Raw genomic sequence first — 14,194 nt, 5'->3', positions numbered from 1 at the left:
ATATATTGCTCTTATAAACTGGAACCTAAACAATACAGGATTCCAGTCGTGTTGATGAGTGAGCTATTCCCTCAGCTATTCTCTGCAAGTCAGCTGAGATATTACTGGGAAGAAAAAGAAAATGCATAAATAAAAAACAGCACAAAAGTTACTTTGGTCAGAACAGCAGACTCTTTATAACACCTTCTATTTTTGCAACAGGAAAAGCTCAAAGCAGAAGAGCAATATCTATCTGAGGCAACAGCCAAAATCCAGCCTCCTAGTAAATGGAAAATAATGCACTATTATAGTAATAGTAGTAGTTTAGTGATCCATAAATGTAATAAAACAGCTGCGTCTGCTAACTGGGTCCAGTTCAAATGAAGCTTTCAAAGAAGTAGACGCCACATAAATTGTCTGGTAATCATATTCAAATGTTTCCTTTCACATATTACCAGTACTATTATATCTACATTAGGTCGGACTCGCATGGCTTCATTTAAAATGTGAACCAATATTCAATACCATTTTCCTAAACAGGCCACAAAAGGTAGTAGTCTGAGTATAGATATGGCTGCAGAACCTTTCCATTATTGATTATTTTATGCTTTAAAATCTTCTCCAAACTCCTTGACATTTCAGGAAGACTGATCCATATCAGCACGACTGTAATGTCATGATCTCGCAGTTCCGTACAGTTATAACAGTCACAGTTACGTACCTGTACGTACAGCAGGTTAAGCTGCACTGGGTCTCTGGAGTCCACGTTCTGGTCAGAGTAGAAGAACTTCCTCCTGAGGAGTAGCATCTCCGTCTCCTCCACGCCTTGCTCACGCAGAGTGCGCCCATGGTCCAGCCAGTTCACTACACCCACAGAGTTTAGAATGAGACTAAACCAGCTTGAGTTAAGAACTATGAGCTTCTGAAACGCATTGATCTCCTGCTCTGCATCATGAAATAGATATCTTATGAGAAGACTAAAGCACAATGTGAATTTTAAATACAAGAGAATGAGCACCCTATCTGGAGTTAGCATTAACTGCGTAGTCGGACAATAATCTGAAACTTCAGACTGTCAGTGTCCTTTGAAACATAACGGAAGCTTCAAGACTGATGGTGGTGATGAGGAGATGACATACGCTCATCATCAGTGTGGAGCTTCTGCTTGAGCTTCTCCATCTTTTTGTCATCCCTCAGGAGGGTCTTGTCTCTCTTCAGTGTTCCCATGGTCTCCTCCTTCTTCTCCTCGCCCACGTCCCGCACCAGCGAGTACTCGTCATAGTTTGTGATACCTAAAGGGCAAAGGGGGTTTCCAGCGGTCAGTGTGCTCCGCGGTTCACACAGGTCAAGTCAGATGCATTGCAATGTCATACCCAACCCAACCAGACGACTGCCCACAGAAAGCCTTGGCTGAGCAGGCAAACCAGGCCTGATCATTTGAAAGCAAATCTCTACTGGCTCACCTATTCTGGCACAGATGGTCATGAGCAAGTCGGTGACAATTTTGGAGTCATCCACCATGACTGTTTTCACTGTCCCATCCAACATGCGAATCTTGAGTGGTCTCTGTTTCTTCTTGTACTCAAGCGTATCCTGCCAAGCACAACAACAAAGCAGAAGACAAGAGATGTCCCCATATTATTACACCTGTCCTTGGACCTTGATCATTGCTATGTAGCTTTGGTCATGGCTTAGTGAAACTTAGTTCTCCAGTGTCACAGTGTCCCAATGTCACTTAAACTCTGACTATCTCTCTGGCATCTAAGTAATCTTAGCTGGAAGGCAGTATAGGTCTAATCTCTCCTGAATAGACATACCAGATCTCATTCTAGGGAAGTGGTGAGCAGATTACTTGCACCACTGCTCAGGGTTATGATAAAACAGTAATTTCATATGTGTATCATGCTAAAGATATGAATCCCTAAACCTGAGCTTTGCAGTTTGGAAACAGACTCTTGCTGACTTTTATGGCTTCGTTTTCATGTGCAAACATGCCTGACCTCCTTCCCATGCTGCTTAGAGAGGTAACGCAATCACTAAATATTTCAATACTTGATCTAAGTGACTTGGACATAAAATATGCACACCATAGATATTACAAGCACCAAATTGGTAAAGAAACACTTGAAACCCATCTTTTAAAATGGCATTAACCTCCATAGTGTGGCCCGATAAGAAAGTGTGTAAGCATGTGGGTGGGAGAGAGAGAGAGAGAGAGAGAGAGAGAGAGAGAGAGAGAGAGTGAGCATAAGAAAGAGAGAGCGTGAGAGAGCGAGAGAGCGAGAGGAGGGGGTTGGGGAAGAGTATGTACCAGCAGACAGACATTCCTGACTGACTGAACAACTGACTGACTAACTGACTGACTCACCCCATTTCTCAGCATGTAGTAGTCCAAGGCTTTCCCTGCTTCCAGCCAAATGCCTTTCTTTGGGTCGTCGTCTGAGAGGAACAGGCCGTAGTCATTGGCTGAAGGAGAAAAGAACGGTCAGAGGTTCTACCACCTATTTCTGATAGTGTGTCTATGTCTCTGAAAGAGTGACTGGGCAGTGTGTGTAGGACGCCAAGAGGAAAACAATAAGGAATACAGTGCGTCAGTTCAGCTTTAATTAACTCAACACTACATTAAAAGTAACACCCTTTCACATGGACAAAACTATGCAGAGGTGCTAACATTGAGGTAAATATCTGCTAAACGTTTTCATTCCTGAGTCTTTTTAACTTTGTATTTCAGACACCAGATATTACAAGATGGTACTCGCTCAGAAAACATGCTTCAATTCTTTAAACCACAAAACGTTTCTTGGCCATGTCACTTGCTTGGCAGCAGAGTTAAACCCTTCTGCCCTTGGGGTCCAGGTAGTGGGTGCCTGCCTGCCATTTAAGATGCTGAACATTCCATATGAGCTTCTGATGCAGGCCAAAAGCAAAGCAAAGCGGAAAACTACTCACAGGTTAAGGCAAGTATGGTAGGGAGAGTGTCCAGAGGGAAGCTATTATGCAAGACTGGAGACCCAGCCGCACCCCGAATGAGGTTGTCGCTGAGCAACAAGCTAGCTTTGTTAGAAACTGAGTTCTGAGTTGTTCTTTCTGGAAGTTCATTCATTCCTTTGAAGGGAGGAACTTTTATGCTAGCTGGTGGCTGAAAGGAGGACTCAGGGCTCGTTCTTCAAAAGTAGCTGGGGTTGAGTACAGAGGTCTCTGGACCAGGGGTTCTTCAAATGCAGTGTCAGAGTGATGACCTACAGTCTGGCTTTGTCCTTCATCCTAATTCTAACCCTCTCTTAACCCTTTGAACACATATTTCCACATATAGGCCAGAACTGGTTAAAGAACAACCTTCCTGCTGAAACTCCAGATTTGACTAAAGCAACTAAAATCAATCATACATCAGCAGTCTGAAAAGAACCGAGGATAGGGGTAGGAGCACATGTCCTGGCCAGTGTGTCACACTTGCTGGAATTTTCATTACTCAAGTCAAGAAATGGAAAAGAGGCATAATTGTTCTAAGAGCCAGGGTAAGCCTTTGGCACAGGGACAGTGTGTATTCATACACAGTGAAGTGTGGAAATCTAACATTGCACTTTGTATGGGACCTTGGTTTCAAAAGACAACATGGTACTTGATTAACACATTAAGTACCAAGTACTGTTCACTTAACTGTTGTTGAATGTTAATAGACAGCAAAGCCAGTCATTCTGAGTTATGATCTGACAATATAAGTTACCTTAAAATCACAATCTGAAACACCACCATGGCTCACCCAACTACACTCAAGAGTTTAGCCACGGAGAGCAGTATATACAAATTGATACAATTAGTAACTTTGCAGTTGTGGGATTTAAAAAAAAACAAGTTTGGTTTTTGATTGGTTGTATAACCACAGTGCACCGTGATGGCGATAGTGGTGTAGTGCAGTGTGCCAGACTCACGTTGGCCAAGTTGTGCTTCTGGAACTCTCTCCCTGATGATACGACAAGCATCATACACCATTGTGGAGGGCTCGAACTGCATGGTCTTCACCACATTCCCCACCCCAATCTTCAGTGACAGCGCCACCATGGCTGCGCTCCTGTGCCTGCGTCACCGATACACCTGCAAAAAACACCCCAAAAAACAAACAAAACACCACATAAAAGAAATCCATTAAGAAAGGTCATCAACCACCACACCAACTCGCCAACCTGAATAGATGTATTCACATGATGAAGTCACCATATGACCAAAAGTGATTAAGTAGACAGGAACAAATACATTTTTTGACAGGCTGGATAAAAAATAAATTAAATTAAAAAAAATAATTAATTAAAAAAAGATTAAAAACCACCGCCATCATCATGTAAACCAACAATAAAATCAAGATCAAAACAGTTATTATTTATGATGTTATGGGTCTTAGGCTATTGGTCTATAGAATACAACATGTGTCTTGATTCTATGGTACCATTTGTTTTGCTCTCCACCCACCAATTGTGTTACTATCTCTCGTTACTGATAATGCTAATGTAGCAAACATGCCGATACGCTGATCATACTTGTGCTCCGATCATGCTTACACTCAAGTTTGACTGAGTGAGCAAGAATTTTAATCTTTCTTCCTCTTTCCTTCATGCAGTCATGTCCCATCTGAAAGATTACTATGAATGTTTGAGAATTTATGGCCCGCTTTGTCGAGCTGGGGAGAAGAAAATAAATCATTATTTCAAAACAGCATCAATATTTCTGAATCAAAACCCCACACTGACATCCTGGCAAATCCAAGCAGCTTTAGCAGACAGTAAGCCAAGTCAGGAACCTAGGACCTAAGAATTCTGAACATTGCAATTTTATTCTTGGCTCCTCATTGATTGGTTCATCTTTTTTCATGTCTGCATTAATGCAGACCTCTCTGAAAATGAGTACGGATCAATATATATTGTGACTCGCAGGAACCTATACAAAAAGATAACGAGACTTAACTGCATTTATATTCATTTTGCGGTCATTTTTCTAGTTTTGTCTTGTGGAAGAGTGTGACCTCAGACATTGTTCCATATTCAGTAAATGAGGAACAGCACAGGCTGAGGCCAACAGAGAAACTATTTTGAATCAGAAAGTGAGACAGAATGACACCACTGTAGCAAATTAAGAACTCCTGAAATGAACACCATTCTGTTTTTGGGGTGCTGAAGGCCAAGAATGTGGCCCAGAAGACGGATGACTCGACCCAGCAGAACCGTGTGATCGCTGCTGCCACACAGTGTGCCCTCTCCACCTCCCAGCTGGTGGCATGCACGCGGGTGAGAACACACACACACACACACACACACACACACACACATTACCTATTCGCACATGTAAACATGTTCACCAAATGCCACTGAGGAACATTTAGGACCAGTAACTGAGAACTGAGGTTAATCCAAGTGCTTCCCAAACATCCTTAGTGTGCGACCTCACAAATCAATACTGAACATCACAGGCAAACCCAGATCCAAGGTAGCACTTGCAGACCATCGTAACTGCTCAATATTGTGCATGAGAACGAACTGGGGGGGAAATCCAGCCCAGATCCTACAGTTCATGACACTGCAGTCAGTCATCTCATGGGTTTCTCTCCATGTCTCTCTGTCTCCATCACCCTCTGGATTTTTTGAAGGGGCACTGCTAGAATTCTAGACCCACACCCTGGCTGCACTGCCTCCAAATTCCCAGGGTGGGATGATGGGAAAGACTTCATGGCAGGCCCCTAACAAGTCCTCCTCAGCTGCAGCCTTCACAAGGTTACATAGGGGAGGGAGATTTTTGCCCACACCAATATAAACACTTTGTGAGGCAACAGCAAACCTGACAATGGCAAAGTTAGCACATGATGATTTTTCTCAGGAAATGTCAGTAAAATGTGCTTGATTAATAGTTCTGAAATTAAAAACACCCAAAACGATGTGCTTCAGATTGGGTGCAGAAAAGCCAGAAGAAGAAACCAGCCAAAACTACCGCCATGTAAAGTAAGCAATTAACCACTCAAAAAGCCATTTCTGTTAGCAGCATACTGATGACAATATGGCAAATATGGGCCATATTTATTTCATCATCAACTTGGTGATCAAAGTTCAAATAGTAAAATAGCATGTAACAAAATTACCATAAAACACTTCCAAACAAAAATTTAAAATTACCATAAACGGTTGCAAACAAAACTTAAAATGACTTCTTGCTCAGCCCAGGCCAAGGATGTCATCTTTTCAAAGAGCAGGTAACTTTGAGAGTAATTCTATCTGAACATTTGGGAACAGTGTAATCCCACATCTTAGCAGCACAGACCAACATACCTGGGTATACATATGGGTGCAACAGGTATAGTCATATAGTTTATGCCTTCTGATGGACCAGTTACATCAACACCACATAAAATGACTCCGCTATCTTCCAATGGTTTTCATTAAGATGTCTAGTTTAGGTTAGTTAATAAAGTAGCCTGAAACTTAATGAGGTTTCCCAGATGAACTATACCTTGTGTTAAGACAAATCATGAGCAAATCTGTTACACATAATGAAGTTTGACAGCGGGGTTAATTGCACCTCCAGATAAGCAATGACTCCGTTATTTGCAAGGCGCATGGCTTCCCCAAAAGGGGCGGTGTTGGGGTAAAAGGTACGGAAGCCACTCTGGCTGAGGCGTCTGTTTCAGGAGAGCGCCAGTGTGGAAAACGAAAAAAGAAGGAACAAGGGGCTCTATTAATGGAGGTCTCAGAGATCATCTCCCGAAAGAGAAAAGCATCGTTTGTGTGCACGATGAAGCAGGCCATTGTCAAGGCATTCGAAGTTGAGCTTTAAAAAGCATCAGCGTGATTAACTGGGTGTTCTAACAAGAAAGGCAGGCAGTATAACAGCACTAAGTGTGTTGCAGTGTGGTGATTTAAAAGGGACTGCCCAACACATTGCCGTTTGGCTTGAACATGTTAAAGTCTCTACTCTTACCGACATCCCCCCAAACCCTTAACACTCAAGCAGATGCCTTTCCTGAGTTCCTCCTCCACATACCTTTCACACCCAAAAAAGCTCAAGAACGCACCATTTGTTAGAGTTCCTTCTGCTGCTGGAAAGAACTTGCACTCTTAGCCAGCTGTGAAGAGAACAATAATGGTATAGAACACGTAGGGGTCATCTTGAAAAGGCCATAGCAACTTCTTGAAAACATTTAAACTAAGCACAGTATTAAGTAAAAGTAATGACAATTGAAGAACACAGCAAGAACAAGCAGTCAGTCAGAGCCCTTATCAAGCTGGGATATAAATAGACCAAGCTGTGACCTGGAGCAGGCCGGAAAGTGACCAGCTCCTGGGTCAGTGACGGAGACCCAGGCACGCTTCAGAGGCTTCCATTCCTGTAACCCACGGCCCCCCCGTTCCTTTTCAAAAGGAAGAATACACCGAAGCAGGCCAGCAAGCAAGAGTGAAACTCAAATGCAGGGTTTCCGCTCAGTCCATTAACACAGAGTCGATATGAGAGACTGCTAGTTTCACATTCGCACTGTGGTGCAGTAGAAGCGTTTAGCTGATTTTATTCATTGCGACAAGCAAAAAACCTTGCACAAACATGGCTTTTACAAATGCATGGAGCAATGAATAATTATGAGATGATTTAAGCACAAGAACAAAGGGAAACAACAAGCACACTAAAGAATATGTTGTATGTAGCATGTAAGCGTGTAGGCATTCGTGTATGAAATGCAAGCTTTAATACGAATAACACTGACATAGCCATGTACTGTATACCAATCTTTGCCCAAGAGAGAATTGATTTGGTTAGCTAGAAAAAACAATGACACAAACAAACAAGTCCAAGCCCTATTAGCTGAGATCGGATGAATTCATCACAGCACGCTCCTGACTGTTCAGTAGTAAAGTGAGCATTACCCTTTATCTCAATTCTAACATTACAACTGTCATGCAAAGCTCAAACCCAGCCAGCGATAATTGTATTAAAAGTTAATGGAGGTCACTGGAATGGACTTGCTCCATTCACTCGCTCCATGGATTATTAGGACGGGGAGGAAAGAAAATGTTTATTTTTAAATGGTATATGTTTTGGTTTACATTTGTGTAGTTCATTCTGATTTCTTTTAGCAAAAAGTTTAATGTGTAAGATCCCCTCTTAATTCTGTAACTGTGTTTTAGAATTGTGTAAAAATGACCTAAACATTGGAGAAATGGCATGGTATGGGTCTGTGGCAATTCGACTCTCAGGTCTGAGGCCACCATTTTGTAGGAGCCATAAGGTCTTTATTCTGCCTGTGGCGGGATATTACCCACAACACAGTGATGCCATTTATGCACCTCACAGTAAAAAGTGAGCTCATTCGCTCACCGCATAGCATGTGGTGCAACGAGGTAAGGGTCGAATGTCCAGCAAGACACAGGAGACGATTCCCAATCAGGTCACTGGAGGCCCCCCCCCAAAAAAAGCCAAACAGAAAGGTTAGTAAAAGCGGGTTAGTAATGCGGGGGGGGGGGGGGGGGGGGGGGGGGGGGGGGTGGGGGGGGGGGGGGGGGGGGGCTTCATTACAATGCCAGCATTTGCAGAAACACACCAGCTGGGAAAAGTATGCTAATTGCGATATGATGCTAAGTGGCAACCTAGGGAGCACTTTCATGACACAGCTGTTTGCTCACGCTCCCTAAATGGGCCCTTGACAGTGCCTATTACATGTTCAGACAAAAAGCACAGATCATGCATTTAGCAGGAACGAGACAGGTTCTCTTCGAGTAGGACTGGGATCTGGGATACAACATGGCAGGACCAGTGGCTTGGGAACTGTATAAGTTGATAGTTACTCAAGCAGCTCATGTATCCTGAGCAGAGCTGAGCTTCTCTAAAGTCCAGAGGCTGCATGCAGTTAGTCAGTAATTAACAATGATTTAACTGATCTGAAAATTGTTATCTACTTAATCAATCCATTATAAACAGAGTAAGAGTGTTTCAAATGAGAGCTGAGTAATATTACCGGGGACAGTACCTGACGGACTCTTCTAGAAGTGGGAGAGGGCCTCCCAGAGGGACGTGGCTGTCTGGGGTCTTCTGCTATCTGTGGGGGCGGGGGGGGGGGGGGGAGAAACCAGACACACACACACAGACAGACACAATTCTTTATTAACAGGCTTTTCTCAAGACGCTTTCCATCATCTCAAACAAGCGCCATTGACCACTAATGCACTAATAATATATCCAGACAGTGAGTGACAGGCCACCCATCAAACATGAGAAACAGGAAGAAATGTAGACTGCCCACAAAGAGGCCATTGCAATGAAGAGGGTTTGAGCAGAAAACCAGGACTTAAAAGATGAACAGGAAATGGCAGGAGGTCATTGGCTGAGGACCTGGCAGCTTCAAAGAGCAATCATTCCCATCATACTCAGTGGTCTGGAACTGATAGAAGTGATCACCAGGTTAGATTCATCCCACAGGCAGAAAGTGCTCCAACACACTCACCCTTCCCAGCAGGTTTTGGAAGAGGGAAGACTGGCAGTCAGTCTTGTACAGCCCAATGGCATTATGGCAACTCTGAGACTCCGCCTCTCAGCGGAAACTGACAATTTTGTGAAGTAATTCACCAGTTTCTGCAATGTAGAATGACACTGTGCTATTTGGATGCTGCTCATTTCAGTGATAGCAATGACACGGTCTTTGTGAAATTCTAGAAACAGTAGGATTCAGAAACAGACCCAGATCAAAGAACAGCAGTTACTGTAGACTTAGAGTTTTTACACAGTGGGAACAGTAGACATTAGACACTGTCTGCCTCCCTCAACGGGCTGTCTAAGGTCTGAGTAACTATATCGCCAACATACCTCTGCTCTATTTTACACAGAGGTAGTTGCCATAATAAGCTGGTAGGAAGGCAGACTAGGGGCCCTAAACCTCAGAGAATGATGTGCATGTGCAGTAGGATGCCATTTAAAAGCTCTGTTATGGCCACCCTTCCACGCTTGAAGGCTTCTTTAAATGATCCCTACTTAGCGTGACGACGAGTCTTTTTCGGCTGCCAGCTAACATAGCTCCTCCTCAGACCACAGACAACGTGAGGGGAAAATGATTTTTATTCCTGGTACTACCAATCATTTCCATCATGGATGTAATGACATCTCAATTAGAACACGTGGACTTTAAAAGTTGCATGGCTATTTTGGTTTGCCGCTAGATGACCGGAGCGTCAGGACAGCATTCCCGAAATGCGGCGACTCATGCCGTATGGAATGCTGCACAGTAGAAGCAGCTCATGCTCTGCCTCAGCATGATGTCATTTCCTGTTTAAATAGCCCTTCAATGCCATAAAAGGGAATTTTATCTATCTGCAGGCAGAGAGGGCGCGCACACACACACAGACACACACACACAGACACACACAGAGCTGGCTTTCTCCCAGTTGGGAGTAGTGCATCCTGTGTAATTACGGGCTTGGGCTGAGGAAGGGAGGGCTTATTTAGCGTATGGAAAAGGAGGGAATATGAATATAAAACAAATGTGCTAAATTAAATTTTGCTAATTCACAATTATCACTGAGAGAGCTCTGTGAAAGTCCCTGTGAAGCTGCACTCAAGCTATTCACAATAACCTAATTTTATCTGTCAGTGAGCAAAAAAGTGAAGGAAATGGAGAACATGCGTACATATCTGAACCCCATTTAAACATCTCAAATTACTTTGCCAAAGAGAGCCACCTTACCTTCATCTAACAAGTTTTAACTAAGCTGCCGATTCAGCATATGGAATTAAAATGTGCACAGTGACTGAGCAAGCTGACGCATGTTGAGCATTTCTAAACAGGGTGTTGGTTCTGCTCAAACCACTCACTGCTGTGCTTCCACACTGCTACGATACAGCGACCCTTCCTCAGCTAGACCCCACCCAGTCCCAACGGAAAGCGGAACGAGAGGAACCAACCGAGCAGAGCAGCCGCCATTATCCTCTTCCCCTGTTGAAAGTCAGAACCATTAATACAGAGCAGAAATCCCCATTTCACGCAGATAGTGGACGGATAATGGCCACCAAGCCACTTCCTAAACTCGTGGTATGCTCCACGTAAGCCCGCCATCTTACACGTCACCAGATAATCAGCACGCCACGTTTGCCCGCACATTACACACACACACACACACACACACACACACACACCCCACACCAAACCACACTCTCTCACATCTCCTCACAACACACGCACACACACACACCTGCTCACGACACACACCACTCGGGAGCAAGAAACAAAGCACATCACCTTCTTCCATAAACCTGGTGTCCAGGAAGGCAGCAGCCTCACCACTGAAGAGCAAGCCCTCGTTTATAGTTTAACGCTCGTATGGCAGAAGGCCTGCCAGGGCTGCATAGCAACCCGAGAGCGTGCAAGCCTGCCCGCCCTCCTGGTAACGGCATCCCTGTCGGCGCCAGGGTGTGAGCAGAGGAGCCAGAAAGGGGATCCACATGGCTAATTAAGGGGTGTTCACGGGAGCAGTTAACACACATCAGGCTCCCCCCCCCCCCCCCCCATGTTCCATGTAGTGGTTGCCTGCTTTGTAGGTCATAGTGTTTATGTGGCATTCCAGGTGCTGTCATACTGAGTGTCCTTTTGACATGGCCCACTGGGACACTGCAAACCAGAACAGCTGCTGACAGCAGAAGTTGCTAAAGACGCTTTGTGTGTGCTATCTGCACTGGCACAGATGGTGAAATGTCGAGAAACAAGTTAGGGTTAACAGATTGGTTACATCTGAAATCCAGGCATTTCAGCAAAGAAACACTTGTGAAGCACAATCCCACATCTGTATCAGCCTCACATCCAAAGGACCCTGGCTATATCTGCTTTGTTCTAGGTTTCTAATGCAATCGTTCTAATTGTTTTAGTCAGGCTGGAATATCAGTTGCTCAAAGGAGGACTGCTAGCTTCCTGCACAGGGCTGAGACTGTTAGCCAGCCGGCTGATCACACTGGACATAGCATACTGTACACAAGGGTTCATTCATGGGTCACTCCTGTACCTACGTGCATACAAGCTTGCACGCATGCTTGTGCACACACACAAGCATGTACACAAACATGCATAAAGACTTTACACCAAGTCGAGTCATGGGCCTCTTTCAATCTTCTCCTCTCATAAGCAAGATACGATTTAGGTTAATGCTGTTGAAGAGCGTTATGATTGTGTCCACAATACTGTGCCTCCCGGCACACATTTACAGCTGTGCTGCCTATTCCACTTAGGGACTTTGCAATTACTATCTGCAGCAATCATAGATAACCAGCACTGCAAAGAGTCATCATCATCATCATCATCCTCCTCCTCCAGAGTTGAGACAGAGGTACAGAATACCACTGCTGACTGCCACGCCATCAACGCCAGCGACAGGTGTGGGTTAGGATACTGCCAGGCAGCCCAAACCTAGACAGGAGCATTTGAGGGTTAAGGGCCTTCCTCACGGGCCCAACAGCAGCAACTTGGCAGCGGCAGGGCTTGAACCAGCAACCTCCCAATCACAAGTCAAGCACCCAAACCACCGACACTGCAGAGAGTTGCAGTCAGAGTAAAGGCTGTGGAAGATCACGAAGAATGTGGAGGCCTCAATACAACAAAGCTGAGCTACTAAAGTCAGGGCTAGCACATGACAAACTGGGCCACTTTGCCCCAAACTCTGGGCTTCGTGAATGCCAGACCACATTCAAAGCATTTAGAAACGTGGGGAGAGGAGGGTCCAGACATTGGCACTGCAAAGCCACTTCCTGTGTCACCAGCTTGTGCTACGCATCCACCATGTTGTGTTATCTTGCCTCTCCAAGTGGAGGTGTCCCGTCCGGCAGCTCATCGAGCTAACCGTCCTCATCTGTATCTGCATGCTACAGAAATGCAGCCAACAGTCACAATAACTTTATGCATATTTATATCAATTATCTCTTTGTGGCAACTGCCACAATGCACGGAAGGAAGCAACCCACCAACCCGACTCCAGTGATATTAAAATGTAAACTAGCATAACTGGATGAATCAGCATGCGTTTATTCAACACGCGAGTCTGATGAGTCAGTCCTGGTTTAGTGCTGTCCTGTCTGGGCTGACATATCTGAGCATGTTGAATTAATGGACAAGGCAGAAGTGCATATTCACATGGGACTTTTCTAACTCTTGTCTTTAGTGAGGGACAAAGAATTTCCGAGACGCTGCGTCTCCATTAATAACTCAAGATGTCTAAAGAGATATATAATAAAGTTTAAAAGAAAAAACAAAAACAACAAACTAACCAACTATTTGGTTACATTGCAACATACTGCAATTTCAACAACATTTTGACATTGCTGGATCATGCTATGAAATGCTGTGATTCATTCAATATATAAAGGCTCGGGGCTCTGGATAGCAGGTCCTCACACTGACCTGGCAGCAGTGTTAACAAACTGTGAATTCCAGCGCAGTGGTGTGAAGCCCACAACCGAGTCCCTCCATGCCTTTCACTGGCAGCAGAAGCAGAGCGCTGAAGGCCTAAGCACATGGAAATGTAACAGCGCTCAACGCCTCTGAGCGCAAAAGCGCTTGAACGCCTCTGAGCGCAAAAGCGCTGAACAGCTCTGAAGCATCTACCGAGGTGTAATCTGATGAGTAAATCCCACAGCTCTAATGTCACACATTAATACAGGATTCATTCTTGTGTTTTAGGAGTTAACATGCATGTGGCATTTGGACATGTGGCAGAAAGGGAGCCAGTCTTTAAAGAAAAAGATCTCTAAAAGTTACATGGATGCAGCACAGTTTGACAAAGCCCTACATTTGTGAGTTTGATGTATAAAATCAATCAGATGACAACTTCAACAAGACATCTGGTCATGCAGTCCTAAAGAAATGCAGCAGGTGTCTAAAATTAATAATGAAACACAGAACCACTGTAATGACAAAACAGACAGGTACCTATGACTATCACTAGAATCAATCTAATGCTGATAGTTAGAAAAACTAACTGAATAATACCAATTCCTTGACTCAGAGCCTTTACAGTATCTTCAAAGGGAGACCCTGTAAAGGCTCAGAGTCACTTCTAATTTAGATAAATGGTCTAATCTACACTAAACAGCTAAATCAGCAATGTCCTGTTAATTAACATGAATTGGAGGTCTCATCAATGAACAGCGGTGCCTGGTTCGAGCTTTCCAAAATGCATCAGCGCTGCTCTTCCCTCTTCCCTTCAAGCACTTTGTG

General features: G+C 44.2%; 1 protein-coding gene across 7 annotated transcripts in view; it reads right to left on the bottom strand.

Moving 5' to 3' along the window:
• Window positions 1–14,194, bottom strand: part of tln1 (talin 1) — a 62,761-nt gene that overhangs the window by 39,157 nt on the left and 9,410 nt on the right. For 2 of the 7 annotated variants that reach the window (XM_035535862.1, XM_035535860.1), the window contains 6 exons: window positions 8,975–9,043; window positions 3,909–4,071; window positions 2,348–2,445; window positions 1,443–1,572; window positions 1,119–1,271; window positions 701–843 (listed from right to left, as the gene is read on the bottom strand). In XM_035535862.1, coding sequence (XP_035391755.1) covers window positions 701–843; window positions 1,119–1,271; window positions 1,443–1,572; window positions 2,348–2,445; window positions 3,909–4,038 — 654 coding nt within the window. In that variant the 5' untranslated portion in view covers window positions 4,039–4,071; window positions 8,975–9,043. Of the gene's footprint in view, window positions 1–700; window positions 844–1,118; window positions 1,272–1,442; window positions 1,573–2,347; window positions 2,446–3,908; window positions 4,072–8,962; window positions 9,044–11,233; window positions 11,322–14,194 lie in introns of those variants that run through there. The other 5 variants (XM_035535864.1, XM_035535865.1, XM_035535863.1 and 2 more) reach the window with 4 other exon arrangements.

The sequence above is a fragment of the Electrophorus electricus genome, chromosome 17 (genome assembly GCF_013358815.1).
Source record: "Electrophorus electricus isolate fEleEle1 chromosome 17, fEleEle1.pri, whole genome shotgun sequence".
In the NCBI taxonomy this organism is placed as follows: Eukaryota; Metazoa; Chordata; class Actinopteri; order Gymnotiformes; family Gymnotidae; genus Electrophorus; species Electrophorus electricus.
This window is presented reverse-complemented; position numbering and strand designations above follow the sequence as displayed.